General features: G+C 51.7%; 2 protein-coding genes across 2 annotated transcripts; both read right to left on the bottom strand.

Annotated features, from left to right (window-relative positions):
* Positions 1 to 123: 123 nt before the first annotated feature.
* Positions 124 to 10,274, bottom strand: HO173_002185 (uncharacterized protein; the record flags this gene model as incomplete). The annotated part of the gene is made up of 11 exons (XM_037304119.1): positions 124 to 342; positions 2,391 to 2,566; positions 2,670 to 3,729; positions 3,819 to 6,140; positions 6,207 to 6,263; positions 6,481 to 6,613; positions 6,661 to 6,703; positions 6,754 to 6,794; positions 6,940 to 9,009; positions 9,055 to 9,406; positions 9,455 to 10,274. The coding sequence occupies 11 exons, from the start codon at positions 10,272 to 10,274 to the stop codon at positions 124 to 126; spliced, it is 7,293 nt and encodes a 2,430-aa protein (XP_037168914.1).
* Positions 10,275 to 10,776: 502 nt separating this feature from the next.
* HO173_002186 (uncharacterized protein) lies at positions 10,777 to 13,210 on the bottom strand (the record flags this gene model as incomplete). Its single annotated transcript, XM_037304120.1, has 5 exons — positions 10,777 to 10,983; positions 11,055 to 11,352; positions 11,406 to 11,540; positions 11,591 to 11,693; positions 11,746 to 13,210. The coding sequence occupies 5 exons, from the start codon at positions 13,208 to 13,210 to the stop codon at positions 10,777 to 10,779; spliced, it is 2,208 nt and encodes a 735-aa protein (XP_037168915.1).
* Positions 13,211 to 13,605: the final 395 nt, after the last annotated feature.

Raw genomic sequence — 13,605 nt, forward strand, 5'->3', positions numbered from 1 at the left:
GAATCAAACATCATGACCAAAACACCAACCACATCAGCAACAACCACACAATTTGCACCAATCTCAGCTCGCGTCCGCTCCAGAACTTGCAGTCAACTGTCCCATTTCCTATCATCTGTCCCCTTATCCTCGTTGTATCTCTCGCTTATCCTTGCATGTCCCACTCAACCACACAGACAAGCTCTCGCCTTTAGCATTCATTGCAAGATCCGCACCTGTAATGAGGACAAATGCCACATCTCTCAGGGCAAAGAACATTATTGTTGAGGTGACCGCAGTCGTGGCAAACCCAAAACCCTCTCTGATCCGAGGGTTGGAGGTGGTGGATATTGCCGGAGGCGTCTGAGGCGGAGAGGCAGTGGTTGGCCATTTTGAGAGAAGTGATTATTGATCGCTGTGGAGAAGTGGTGTTGGATGGTATGGGGTGCTGAGATGCCGGAGGGAGTTGAAGACGATGTTTGGCTTGAGCAGAGGGCGGGAGGTGAAGAGGGCGAGTTGGGGATTGACGGAAAGGGCGTATGAGAGGGCGTACAAGAGGGCGATCTGTGGGAAGTTCGGGGCAGAGCGGTTGTGCTTGAGGGCCGTTGACTTTTCGGGACGATGGAGAGTCTGTTGAATGATGATAGCAGAGATTGGGGACATCACAGAGGGTTATATATACTCCCCATCCCACAGTGAAGCTCACCGCTGACCGTGCCAGAGACTCTGATCCCACTCCTCCTAATCTCACCGAATTCGCCCAACTCTGCTGACTCTACACAGCACCGTCATCGATGACAAAGGGATGAAGATATTGATCTCGCCCTGCAGGAAGAGGATGGAAATCGGTAAATGGTGTTTCGCCTGAATGAGGCATGTCCTAGCGAGTGTAGAAGCAGCGGGGAAAGCCAGGCTGGAAGGAATGCTGCTGCGTAGAAGCACCCAAAGGATCCCTCCTCGATCCGAGTCAAAGCGCGTTCTACAAGGCGAGAAGGAAGGCAGCTCCACTTTTCCCGTCAGACAGACACAAAAGGCGTTGTGACCCAGCGGTGGATGAAGCAGGATGAGTGAGCCAAGTGCACGACTGCTGCGGAAATCCAAACACCCCTTTCGTTCCCTACAGTCGGCGCTCCCCGCAAGGACGAGAAGCTTTCAAGGCGAGAGAAGACGTTTGCTCCACTTTTTTTTGGTTTTTTGGGGGGTTTTCGGGAAAGGAAAAAAACAGGCGTTTCTGACTCTGCAGGACCCACGAGGCAAAAAAAGGGGCTGCGCAATGCTTAGAGGCAGGGGGGGAGGGTCCCCCAAGGCAATCCTGCGAGGCAAGGAATTAACCTTTTGGTATTTTTTTCTTGGTATTCCATGTTTGCGTAACGGAAAGTAAAAAGAAGAAACACTGCGCTCGGTTGCGCGGACGGGAGGTTGTGGGTATGATGACTCTTGCTCCGCGGTTGGGGGGACAAGCTTCGAAGGGAATCGAAGTCTGACCGACGGGGCGGGCGCCTCGTCGGGGTCGGACGGAGGAGGACTTTTTCGGTCGAGTGGGACTGCCGTGGCGAGGAGTGGATGGAGGGACTTTGGTGTTAATGACGCTTTCAAAACGCCGGGCGAGAAGGGTCGAAGGTTGGCAGAGTACGATGGGGATGCTAGCTCACCTAAGAAACGCACGAATGAATTATATGGGCAAATCTAACGCTGGGCCACACAAAGTCACATTTTGGGATTCTTCGAAGGTTTGTGAAATATGTATGTTTGGCTTTATGTTTCTCTGTCTATGACAATTATTACAATGGTGAATCTCTGATGTTGCACACTGGTCTGACAACATGAAAAAAAAAACGGACAGGGACTTCCAGCACGACACAGCAACCCATCATCTAGAAACCAGCTCCCCTCTCCAAACATCATCCTCTCGAGCATTTTTGTAAGGCTATTAAATCCAGAGCCACCTAAGCCTACCTCAACATATAGTCGAGATAGTGGGAATAGATTCCATCCGGAGCCCACATTCAGCGTAGAGCTGAGGGGTGGGACGGAGTCATTCAGCGCCCCCTGCTCCAGCGAACTGGAACAGGGGGCGCCGAACGGCCATGAGCAAAAGGACCCCAGTTCATAGCCTGAACCCGAGCATCGCCGAAGCGGATGCCGAGCCCCGATATGAACCAATCACAAGCCGTCCGCTTCAGCAAAGCTGAAGTTTCGGGATGAAGAAGTCCTTGCTTGCTTGTTCGAGAGGAAAGATGATGAGGAGGGTCGCCAAGTCTTTCGACGACAGGAAGGTTGTCCGCCGGGTTGTCGAAAAATGAGGTCTGAATCGTTCAACTGTTCCACCACAGCACCACCACCGCCACCACCAACCCCTTCTCCTCCCCACCCCCCCCCCTCCTCCCCTTCCCCCCTCTCCACCCCCCTACCACCCCCTCACTCCCCCACCCAACGAGCCCCCCTTCATCATCATTGCCAATCCAAGCTGCGGCGCCGGCATTGGGGGGTAGACGAATGTGATAGGCGTCGAAGCGTGACGTGAAGGCGCTGGCAATGGCGTGTACCGATGGGAGTATACATTTTTGTACACGATTCCATGCTGGATCTTGGAATGGGGATCGGATTTCAGCCCCGAGTACAAGGAGAACAAGCTGAAAAGGATCATCAACAACATCATAGCGTAAATGAACAAGGCCCAACTGCTGAACCTAGTCGGGGAGTGACCGTGACTTTCTTGACGGGCAGGTCCGTGGTGTCTGTCGCCATATCCTTGGCGGAACGGAGAGAGTCTGCGACTTTCTTGACGGGCAGGTCCGTGGTGTCTGTCGCCTTATCTTTGGCGGAACGGAGAGGGTCTGCGACTTCCTTGACGGGCAGGTCCGTGGTGTCTGTCGCCATATCTTTGGCGGAACGGAGAGGGTCTGCGACTTCCTTGACGGGCAGGTCCGTGGTGTCTGTCGCCATATCTTTGGCGGAACGGAGAGGGTCTGCGACTTCCTTGACGGGGAGGTCCGTGGTGTCTGTTGCCATATCTTTGGTGGAACGGAGAGGGTCTGCGACTTCCTTGACGGGGAGGTCCGTGGTGTCTGTTGCCATATCTTTGGCGGAACGGAGAGGGACTGCGACTTCCTTGACAGGCAGGTCCGTGGTATCGGTTGCTCTATCATCGGCAAATACATCGGGGTTCGTTCCCACGTCTTTGACCTCGTTGAGCGGCATCGTCGCAATAAGCTGGCCGGATGCCAACCCCTTGTAGGTATCCTCCGGTATCCCCGATAGTTCGTATGCAACGAGCGCTGGTGCTTCATAGAGTCGGCAGCCTGGACCTAGAGCCTTTAGGCGTCGGTCGATGGCGTCGGCCTTTGCTGGGGTACATTCGAATAGGCTCTCGAGGGCTTCTGACTGTTCCTTCGCTCGTCCCTTTCCTCGCACCTCAAGTGTCTCGAGGTTCTTTGCTTGACGCTCCAGTGACAGTAGCTTCTTCATCTTTCGACGCATGCTCCCTCTAGCATGCTCTCCAACATCCTCTGAACCGTCCGTCTCCCAGTTTGCTGCACCCGCTGCCTTCTTCTCTTCACTTGTCTCCGCTTGCTTCGACATCATTACACCCTGTTGCTGCGGCATGGAAACGTCGGACTGGTATTCGTCGCTCTGATCACGAGAGGAATAGCCAAGGTCTTGACGCAGTGATTTCTTAGCGCGGGGAGTCTTCTCCAAATCTAGACTGCCCTCATCTGTTGTGTACGTTGGTGACGCGGGCGGTGTGACCTGTGAAAGTATATTAGCATGTGTAGGGCGTCTGGGCTGGATAAGGGCAGGAAGGGAGAGGAGCCCATAATGTGGGCAGAGCTGCTCACCTGGCTACGTTCGGCTTCCATGGGGGTCCCAATCTGTGATTGCAGCAACCTCGTACGCTCTTCAATATCTCGCTGCACTGCGTCCGATAAGTCGCTGTTTCTCTTCCAACCCTGCACTTTCTCCTCGGAGATCTTGGTCTGGAATGTCTTATTTTCCTTTTCTTGGAATTCTTGATTGGCCTGCTCCAGCTGATCTGCCTTTCCTTGGAGTGCTTCCATGTCTGATTTTGTTGTCTGATGTTCCTCTTTTGCAGTTTTGAGCTCCGACTCTAGTAGGTCTGACAATCCTTGGAGTCCCTCCATGTCTGATATTAATGCCTGAATTTGCTCATTTGCAAGTTCGAGCTCCGACTCTAGTTGGTCTGACAATCCTTGGAGTGCTTCCTTGTCTGACTTTGTTGCCTGATTTTGCTCTTTTGCGATTTCGAGCTCCGACTGTAGTTGGTCTGCCAATCCCTGGAGTGCTTCCTTGTCTGACTTTGTTGACTGATGTTGCTCTTTTGCGGTTTTGAGCTGCGAATCTAGTTGATCTGCCAGTCCTTGAAGTGCCTCCATGTCTGACTTTGTTGACTGATGTTGCTCTTTTGCGGTTTTGAGCTGCGAATCTAGTTGATCTGCCAGTCCTTGGAGTGCCTCCATGTCTGACTTTGTTGACTGATGTTGCTCTTTTGCGGTTTTGAGCTCCGAATCTAGTTGCTCTGCCAGTCCTTGGACTGCCTTCATGTTCGACCCTGTTTCCTGAAGTTGCTCCTTGCTAGCTTTCTGATCCGACTCCAGCTTTTGCAGCATATCGTTATGGCTCTTTTCTTGATCTTTGAAGGCCTTGTTGGCTTGTTCTAGTCGCTCAGCCTTTTCCTGAAGGGCCTTCATCTCCGACTCAGCTTCTTGGTGTTGCTCTTGGGAAGCTTTGAGGTCTGACACCAGCTTCTCTCTGTCTAGCACGTCGTCATCTAACATGTCGACGTCGGTCTTTTCTCGATCTCGGAAGGTCTGGTTGGCCTGTTCTAGCTGAATCACTTGTTCTTGGAGTGCTTTCATGTCCCCTTCTGTAATCTGATGTAGCTCTGCGCTGGCTCTGAAATCCGATTCCAGGTTCTGGATGTGCAGAATGTAGTCCTGGGTCTCATCTTGATCTTTTAAGGCTTGGTTGGCCTGTTCTAGTTGAACCAACTGTTCTTGGAGTGCTTTCATGTTCCCTTCTGTAATCTGATGTAGCTCTGTGCTGGCTTTGAGATCCGATTCCAGGTTCTGGATGTGCAGAATGTAGTCCTGGGTCCCATCTTGATCTTTTAAGGCTTGGTTGGCCTGTTCCAGCTGGTGGGCCTTGACTTGAAGAGCCTTGATGTCAGACTTTGCTTTCTGATGGCGCTCTCTGCTAGTGTTGAGATCTGACTCCAGCTTCTCCTTGAGCAGCTTCCCGTCATGAACTTTATCTTGAAGATCTGCGACTTCTTCTGAACAGCCTTGGTGCTCCTCCCACTGTTCCAACGCTTGATGGAGTCCTATCTGCTCCGGTGTCCCTTGGACCAGCTCTTCCAACGAAGCGATTTGGTTCTGAGCCTTTTGTGCCTTTGATTGCCATTCGGAAATGGTCGCCTGAAGAGCATCTTTCTCTTCGGCAGGTTTTTCTACGGACCACCCATATTTTTCCCTCCACGCTTGTAGATCACGTGCCGCAGTTTCGTACCTACGTTCCGCATTCTTAAGCTGGCCCTTCTGGCTGCCGACAAGGTGATCTGCATGGCCTTTCGCGTTTTTGGCTTCTTTCTGAGCTTTGTTCGTAGCCTTTTCGCAGTTCTTGGCATGCCTTTCGAGTTTTGTAATCGCATCCTTCTGTGTTCGGAGTAGCTTCATCAGCTGATCGTTTGTGTTTTTGAACTCGGTTTTTTGACGCATTTCATCTTCCGCCGCTTTGTTCGCGTCTTCCAGCTTATTTCTAAGCATCCAGATATGTTGTTCCGGTGTTCCCGCCATTTTTACCGTGGGTGGGTCGAAACCGTGTTGCAAGGATTGAATGATGCAGAGGATCGGGTGAGGTGCGAGGTTGGTTGGTGTGGATGAAGAAAAATGTGAGATGTGACGCGATGGGTTATGCGAGGTCTGTACTGGGTAATGTGTTGATGAAGTGTAAAGTAGATGTGAGGTCTGATGTGCTGGTTCAAGCACTGTGTGTAGTATGTAGGATTGATGAAAGAAAATGCGAGACTTGACGCGGTGGATCACGCAGGTTGTGTGAAATCCATGAGTCAGAGTGTTGGTGATTTTTGAAAGTGAGGTTTGCTTTGCTGATTTCGTTTCATTGCCGGATGCGGAAATTTCGCGCTAGTGGAAATTCACGACAAGGCATAAGTCACTTATCATGGGGGCACTGAGGCTTTGTCTTTTTACGTATGTGACAAAGGGATCGAGATCATCTTTCACCATACCTTCGCCCCAACTTGATGCCTGCTAACCATGTATTTCAGTGTATCAGTTGCTTCCCTTAAGATCTAGCCGTGTCGTAGTGAGACGCTCTCAAACTTCGGTTACACAAGCACTCAAGTCCTCTTCAAACATGCAGACTAATCCGGCATAAGCCTCGGATATGTCTTTCAAACGTCAAAGGTCGTACTCTGGCAAACTCTCGAGGCTGTGACTAGGGGTCGCTGCCACAAGAACTAACTCCAAGCACGGCCAAGAGTACTGCCGCTGTCTTGAATATTACCTCGGGCACAATGAAGCATAGTTGGAATATCAATCTCCTTTCATAGAGGAACACAACGCAACGAGTATGAGGTTTCGCCGGGTCCCAGGCCCTGCAAAAGAAGAAGGTCAACAAGTTGATTTAGAGGAAAATTCAAACATCTTGGTTGAACCTTTGCGTGCAATGCCGAGATTGAACTTCGCTGAGCACATAGTAGTCAGAGTTTTGCTCTAGTCCAAGACGCCTGCTGACTCTGCGTCAAGAACCATTTTGTCGTGCCTCCTGTAGATGCCCTTGCCATATCAGCATACATCAACCCGATACGCCAGCACATGCCCAATCCATGTTATCGCTCGAACTCAATCCTTCCCTTCTCTGCAGAGTCAGCCTCTGCATCCATGCCTCCCAACAGGTCTTCTTCTACCTGCAGGCTCCCACCCCTGCCGACTCCTACAACTGCCTCCCTCTCCCTCCAATAATTCTCTATCACCCTCTCTCACACTCCTTCTATCCGCCTCCACGCCATACGCTCCTTTCTCTTCTTCGTCGTCGAGATCGGTTTCAGAGCGTTGTAACGCACTCCTCTCCATCTCTCTCTGTGCTTCGTCTACCCTCTTGCGGACTTCGCCCGCTACTCTCATGCCATCGCTCACGATGTTGTCCAACACACCTCTCAATCCCTTTACAGGTGGCACAATACCACCTCGAGGTGCGGCAGGCACGGTGGGCGTGGGTGAGGAGAAGGTCGTCAGTGGTGTTTGAGAATGTGAATGAGCAGGATGGTCCGAAAGATGAAAGGAGGCTGGGAAAGCAGATTCAAAGAACTGTTGGAGCAGCTCATCGGCGAGAATTACCATACGGAAGGTTGGGAGAGTGATGTGAAGAGGGTTGGACGGGTCGAGGGCGATGTTGGCGGATCGCTTGGATATGGATTTAGACTGGGTGTGGCTTAACGACGAGGTGCGGCGAGGTAGCGCGGGAGGTGATGGATTCGAAGGCGAAAATTGTTGAAGCAACGTGGGTTTGATACCGAGGTCGAGGAGGTCTCCTTCGGAATCGGAGTCGCCAATTGTGAAGTGGTCCATACTGATATTGAGTTCGGTATTAGGAGAGGAGGTGAGGTTGTTACTTTGGTTCTGGGGATGGTCAGGGTCCGCATACTCGAAACAGCGACGAATGAAGGCACTGATGCTGCCGAGAAATCTTTCATCTGCGCTTGAGCTTTTCGGATCGACCCCGTCGTCAAGAGTGGAAGCGATCGAGATCGACGATGGTACTGAGCTGCCTCCAAGACCTCTCCGCGTCAGGAAGAGCAAAGCTTCCGAAATGCGTAGAATGCCTTCTCTGTCGACTTTGCCGTCATGATCGTCATCGTACAAATCGAAGAAATAGCTAATGCTAGTCATGATGTCTGTTGTACCTTTGACGCGTGCAAGACCCGTGACCACATCTTGCAGGCTCAAGCCGTCATTATCGTCCTTGTTCCACTTTCCATACAGCCGTTGCATAAAGTCGTGGTCTGCAGGCTCAGAGTTGCCTGCACCCCATGGTGACAGCGAAGGGCTTCGCCCTCTTCCGCTGTGCCCAGAATATACGCTGCTCGCCCTTTCGGACATGGAGTCATTGTGGGATGTAGGTGCATCTGTGATGGCCCACCGGGTGATCCCGGCTAGAAATTCCCTGAAACTATCATAATTCATCAAAGTGGGGCTAGGTCCCAAACCCACACGACCTATCTCAATACTGGAATTGCCTGGAATGCCAGTAACGAGTTCTGTAGCATTGTCGTTTCTAGCTTTGGCCCGTCGGTCGATGTCTTCCCGCATGACCTGTATACGTTGCTCCCTCTCATACAATATGCCATAAAATCGATCGTAGAGGAAGCCCAGATCATCCATGCTCAGACGCTTACTTTCAGGTCCTAGATTTCGGATCGATGTCCTCTTGGCAAAGCTCTCAATGTTGTCAAGCACGGCATCTTTGTGCTTTGCCCGTTGTTCGGATATTGTGCTTTGAGTGATTCCTGCAAATTCTTTGAAGGCAACCACCATGAGTTCTTGAAATTTAGTCACAGCGCGAAATTTCTCATTCTCCGACTTTGGATGTGCCGATTCTTCCAAGCGCGAGAAGTAGGTTTTGAGTATTGATATAAAAGCGCCATCGTCAGTGATGTCAAGGAGATCCTCTCCGTTGATCCTCAGAATGGCGAGGCCGACTTGGAAAAGCACCTTCGGACCCTCCAAGAAGAAAACATCAAGAACTCGAAATGCAAATATCAAAGGCATAGAGTTAATGTAGAGGGAAAGAAACCAAGGCAATGATACCACAGATAGCTGTACGTCCGACTTGACAAGATGTTCCCAAAGTATCGGCATTGTTTTTTCGACCAGAGATTCGAACACCCGCTGGTCTAAAAGCGTACCGTACATGGTTGTAGAGTAGTAGCCAGGCAAAAGTCGATCACACAAAACAGAGAGCAGGAAGAAGGCTTGCGTTTCAGACATATAGCTGTGCTAGTTAGCGGTAGCCATCTTTCCAAGGCCTGTATCTTACATGAGAAGCGCTGCGACCACAATATTCATAGCTTGGCAGTAGCCTACTTCTTCGTTGATCCAGCTGTAAGCAGTCAAGACCCGTCTAAGACGTCCGATACCTTCTTCGCTCTGGAAGCCAGGATATTCCGGCAAGCTCCGATTCAGGTCCTTCTCGATCTCGTCAATAGCCAAAGATTCACGTCCTGAATATCTTGATAGCGTGTCTGTGAACAATCTCGGCTTCTGGAGCCGGATGTATAAGGATCCCGATGTGAGCTCCCATGTTTCTCCACGAAGACGGTTTGGCAGGCCAACTCTGATCAACTTATGAAACGTAGGTTGTCGGATGAGTGTAGCGTTTCGACCATTATCTGACTGTTGGTCAGTCTTTGCCATGCAAATGAAGACTTCTTACCGACCTCGGAGATATTCTCTCCATAGCCTCATCTTACTCTGCTCCCTCAGCTTCTTGGCATCACCTGGGTATCTGAATACCATGCCAAGTCCTGCGTCTGGTGGCTCCTTTACTCCATTCACCAACAAAGCATTCTCCCGCTCCGCTTTGTTGGCTCCAGACAGCAGATACTCGGAATAGCATTCGCCGATTACTGCTTTCAGATTCTCCACCTCCTTGACTCCGTCCCTCAGGCCCTTCTTCATTCCATCACAAAAGCGTTCCGAGGCTTGTCTGCTACCCGCAAGCTGTACTGTGAAGCGTTGAGCATCGCTTGAGTTGCCCTGCTTGCCCGAGAGGGCAGTAAATCCATTCCATGTCGTGATTGCCAATGCGAATAGACTATTGGGTGTTTGAAGCCGCTCAACCCTTCGAATAGCACACAACGGTAGGGTGAACCCATTGCCTGCAGGCCCCGCTCCTTGAGTCTGGCCAGTGAACGCGCTTGAAGCCTGCGTGCTTGCACTGTGGTGGAAGCTGGTAGGCTGCGTGGAGAAGCACAGAAAGCTTTCGCTCAAATGCAGCTTCCCTACGTATGTAGTCCCTCGCTCTTGTGGTTTCTGCTTCTCCTTTGGCCCTTGTGCTGAAGCTCGTGAGCTGTGTGGTGCAGACAGGGACAGCTCCGCAGTGATCTCGTGCTGTGGCGTTTGGGAGTCTGGAAGGCGGAACTGGAGGCGAAAGAGAGCGGCCTTGGAAGGACTTCCATCGGAGTTTCTCGTGCTTGGTGACGCTGAGGGATCAATGAGTGATTGGGCCTTTTGGACGAGCGAGTTGAAGGTGAACATGGCTATAAGCCATGCAATTCATTGGGAAGCTTGGAAAACATAAAGGAGGGTCTGGTGTCATGGGCGTTTTTCAGATGTTCGCCATGATTTCGCTTTACTGATATGGGAGGGGAGCTTACCCTAACCTAGGCACTTCACCAGCGGCTGAGTTTCGGTAGTGCTTGAGGAAATATTGATTATGAGAATTGATATGTTTTAGATCCATTGTATTCAGAGAATAAATGCATTCGTATGCAGATTCGTGATTCATCATCTATCTATCCCAGCTAGATCACAGGCACGGATTCAACATCCCAGTCCGCTAGGAAAGAGCAAGCTATGTGAAAAGGGAAAAAGGACTATGGACACCACTGCCACACAATCTAAAGCCATTCATCTCTCTCATATCACATCCATCATCTCTTCATTGATCGTTCCTATGTGCTCATGCCAATGTTCTACTCTGCCCATCTATCCCCTTCCCTCGGTGTTCAACCTTATCCACAGATAGCCAACCTGTATATTAGCGATATCTGCGCGGTGGCGGTAGGCCGTAGGTGATCTCCCTCTCTACCACACGCTCTTCGTCCCATGGTGGTGGTGCTGGTGGGAGTGCTAGTGGTCTCCGGGGCCGCTCGAGAAATTCGCGCTCAGCCTGGATCTCACGGATGCGTTCGCGGCGATCACGTTTGATATCTTCGGTAAGTTCGACAAGGCGTAGAACATCCTCCTGTGTGGGTCCCCACCATTAGGAGAGCTGCTTAAGAAAGTAGAGGAGGGAGGACAGAGATGGATACTTACGTAGCGCAGATACTCCATTACATAATAGAACTCGTCAGTCTCCTCGAACTCATAGCCAACTTCCTTAATAGCTTCCTCGCTGACGAGGTCTTTTGTGACCTCCGTCCACATTCTATCTTTCTTGGATTTCTCTGCTTCAAAGCGCCTTCCTTTGTCTCTGGTATCGATAATGGCGAGTTCACGGACATCTTCTTCTTCACGGCGCTCGCTACGACGGACACCGTCTAAGGCGCGGCGACCACCGGTCTCGCGTTCGAAGACAATGTCTTCGTCATAGTGCTGACCGTTACGAGAGCCACTGTGGGTATCAATGTCAGTCAAGGTACACTTGAGGAGGAATATATGGCCCACCTCTGACGAATCTCGATCCGCTCGTCGCGTACAGGAGCCGGAGACGGGGATCTCGGGCGAGGGGGGGTTCTCGTGCGAGGTGCTTCACGCTGGAAAACAATGTCTTCGTCATAGTGACGGCCGTTACGAGTACCACTGTAGAAAGATGTCAGTGAATTAACAGTCTGGAAATACGCTTGACTTGCCTCTGACGAATCTCAATGCGCTCGTCACGGACTGGAGCTGGAGAAGGGGACCTTGGACGGGGAGGAGTTCTCGCGCGTGGTGGTTCGGGTGCTCGCTCGAAGCCTAAGTACTGTAAGCGGATGAAAAGCCAGCAATTACTCTAGAAGTACTCTACCATGGTCTATATGACGGTGATGTGTTATGATTTCCTGAACGATCGGTGGGGCTCGTACGGGTTCCGGCTCTCGGACAAGTACAGGTACAGGTACAGGTTCAGGTTCAGGTTCGGGTTCGGGTTCAGGTTCGGGAGAAGGCGACCTCTCATTGCGCCTGATAATAATTTGATCCTCGTGCCGTCCTCTGTACTCGTCATGCCGGAAGATAATATCGTCGTAGTTTCTTTCTCTGGATTTCTCACGGGTCCTCTCACGAGGCCTTTCCCGCTCTCTCTCGCCTCGCCGTATGGTGATATCCTCTTCTCTGAAGCCACCTCTGGATCCTGCCCTGGACCGACCCTCGTCGCGGCGGACGATAATCTGCTCATCTTCCCTGAAGCCTCCTCTAGATCCTGCCCTGGACCGACCCTCGTCGCGGCGGACGATAATCTGCTCATCTTCCCGAAAATCTCCTCTTGATCTGGCTTGTGGTCGCTCCCGCTCACCACTGCTGACAGTAAGACTCTCCCTCTCATAGCTTGCTGCCCGCGGCCTCCGCCTCTCACGGTTTGAGATGACGATCTCTTCCTTCTCGAAGCCTCTTTCTCTCTCCCTAGGCGGTCCCCTAGACCTCTCGTCCCTCTTTATTATGATCTCCTCATCCCTGAAATCCCTCTCTTGGGGCCTCTCCCTCTCCCTCCCGTCCCGTCTGATAATGATCTCCTCCTCTCTATAGTCCCTCTCTCGGGGCTTCTCCCTCTCCCTCTCGTCCCGTCTGATGATGATCTCCTCCTCTCTATAGTCCCTCTCTCGGGGCTTCTCCCTCTCCCTCTCGTCCCGTCTGATGATGATCTCCTCCTCTCTATAGTCCCTCTCTCGGGGCTTCTCCCTCTCTGTTTCTCTGACAGATATCTCCGTCCTCGCGGGGCTTGGTTCTCTGATCACAGGCGCCCGAAAAACGTACTCCTCTCGTTCCTGGCGGACCTGCTGTGGCGGCAGAGGTGCTGGTTCTGCTCGACGGTAGACGTACTCCTCCCTCTCCGTCGCCACAGGGGCGCCCCTAGGCCTGTAGGCTATCTCCCTATCGATCTCCTCCCGTTCCACATATTCTCTCTCTCGTGGCCTCTCACGCTCTCTCGGAGAGCTCCTGGCAACAATCACCTCATCCTCCATAAGCTCCCTCTCTCGTGGTTTCTCCTTCTCTCTCGGTCCTCTGGCAACAATTACCTCGTCCGCTTCGACTTCTCTGCGTCGTGGTCTCTCACGTGAGCGCTCTTTCTTTTCTTCTCGCAGGACTAGCGGTCCAGCTTCCCGCCGGCCGTAGTCATCTCGAAGGAAATCTGGTTCCCGCTCTGGCGCTCGCCGACGCTCCCGTATCTCTATCTCCTCGTCGTATACAGTACGTCGACCACGGCCGCTGGGTGGGTAGTAATCGCGTTCGCGCTCTTCATAGATCTCACTCGAAGGGTAGCCTCGCCGTGACATGTTGCTTTTTGTGTGAGTTGTGAAGCGTGAGGGAGCAGAGTGTCTTGAGCAGTAGCTTGTGGGTAAGTATTTCTAGACAAGAGTGGAATCATTCAAGGCATGACAGTCCTCATCTGCACGGTGGTGATGTCGTTAAAAATCTACGTAGTTGAGTGAGAGGAGGGGTGCAAGTGCAAGGCTGCTTGGCGAAGAGCTATTATCTGATTCGCTGATGCTCATCCAATTACGGCTGCTTCGCAGGATTGGGCTCTCATTGCGGTGAGACGATCATAAGTGTGTGGCTGAGGACGTTTAGAGGTCGGCGTCATTTCACGATAAAATGGATACGGTGTCAATTTTTGGCAACCTTCTACATAAGGCGGAATAGTGCTGTGATTACGAGTATGCTAACACTA

Source organism: Letharia columbiana (assembly GCF_014066305.1).
Source record: "Letharia columbiana isolate WasteWater2 chromosome Unknown Sc0000004_s0, whole genome shotgun sequence".
Lineage (NCBI taxonomy): Eukaryota > Fungi > Ascomycota > Lecanoromycetes > Lecanorales > Parmeliaceae > Letharia > Letharia columbiana.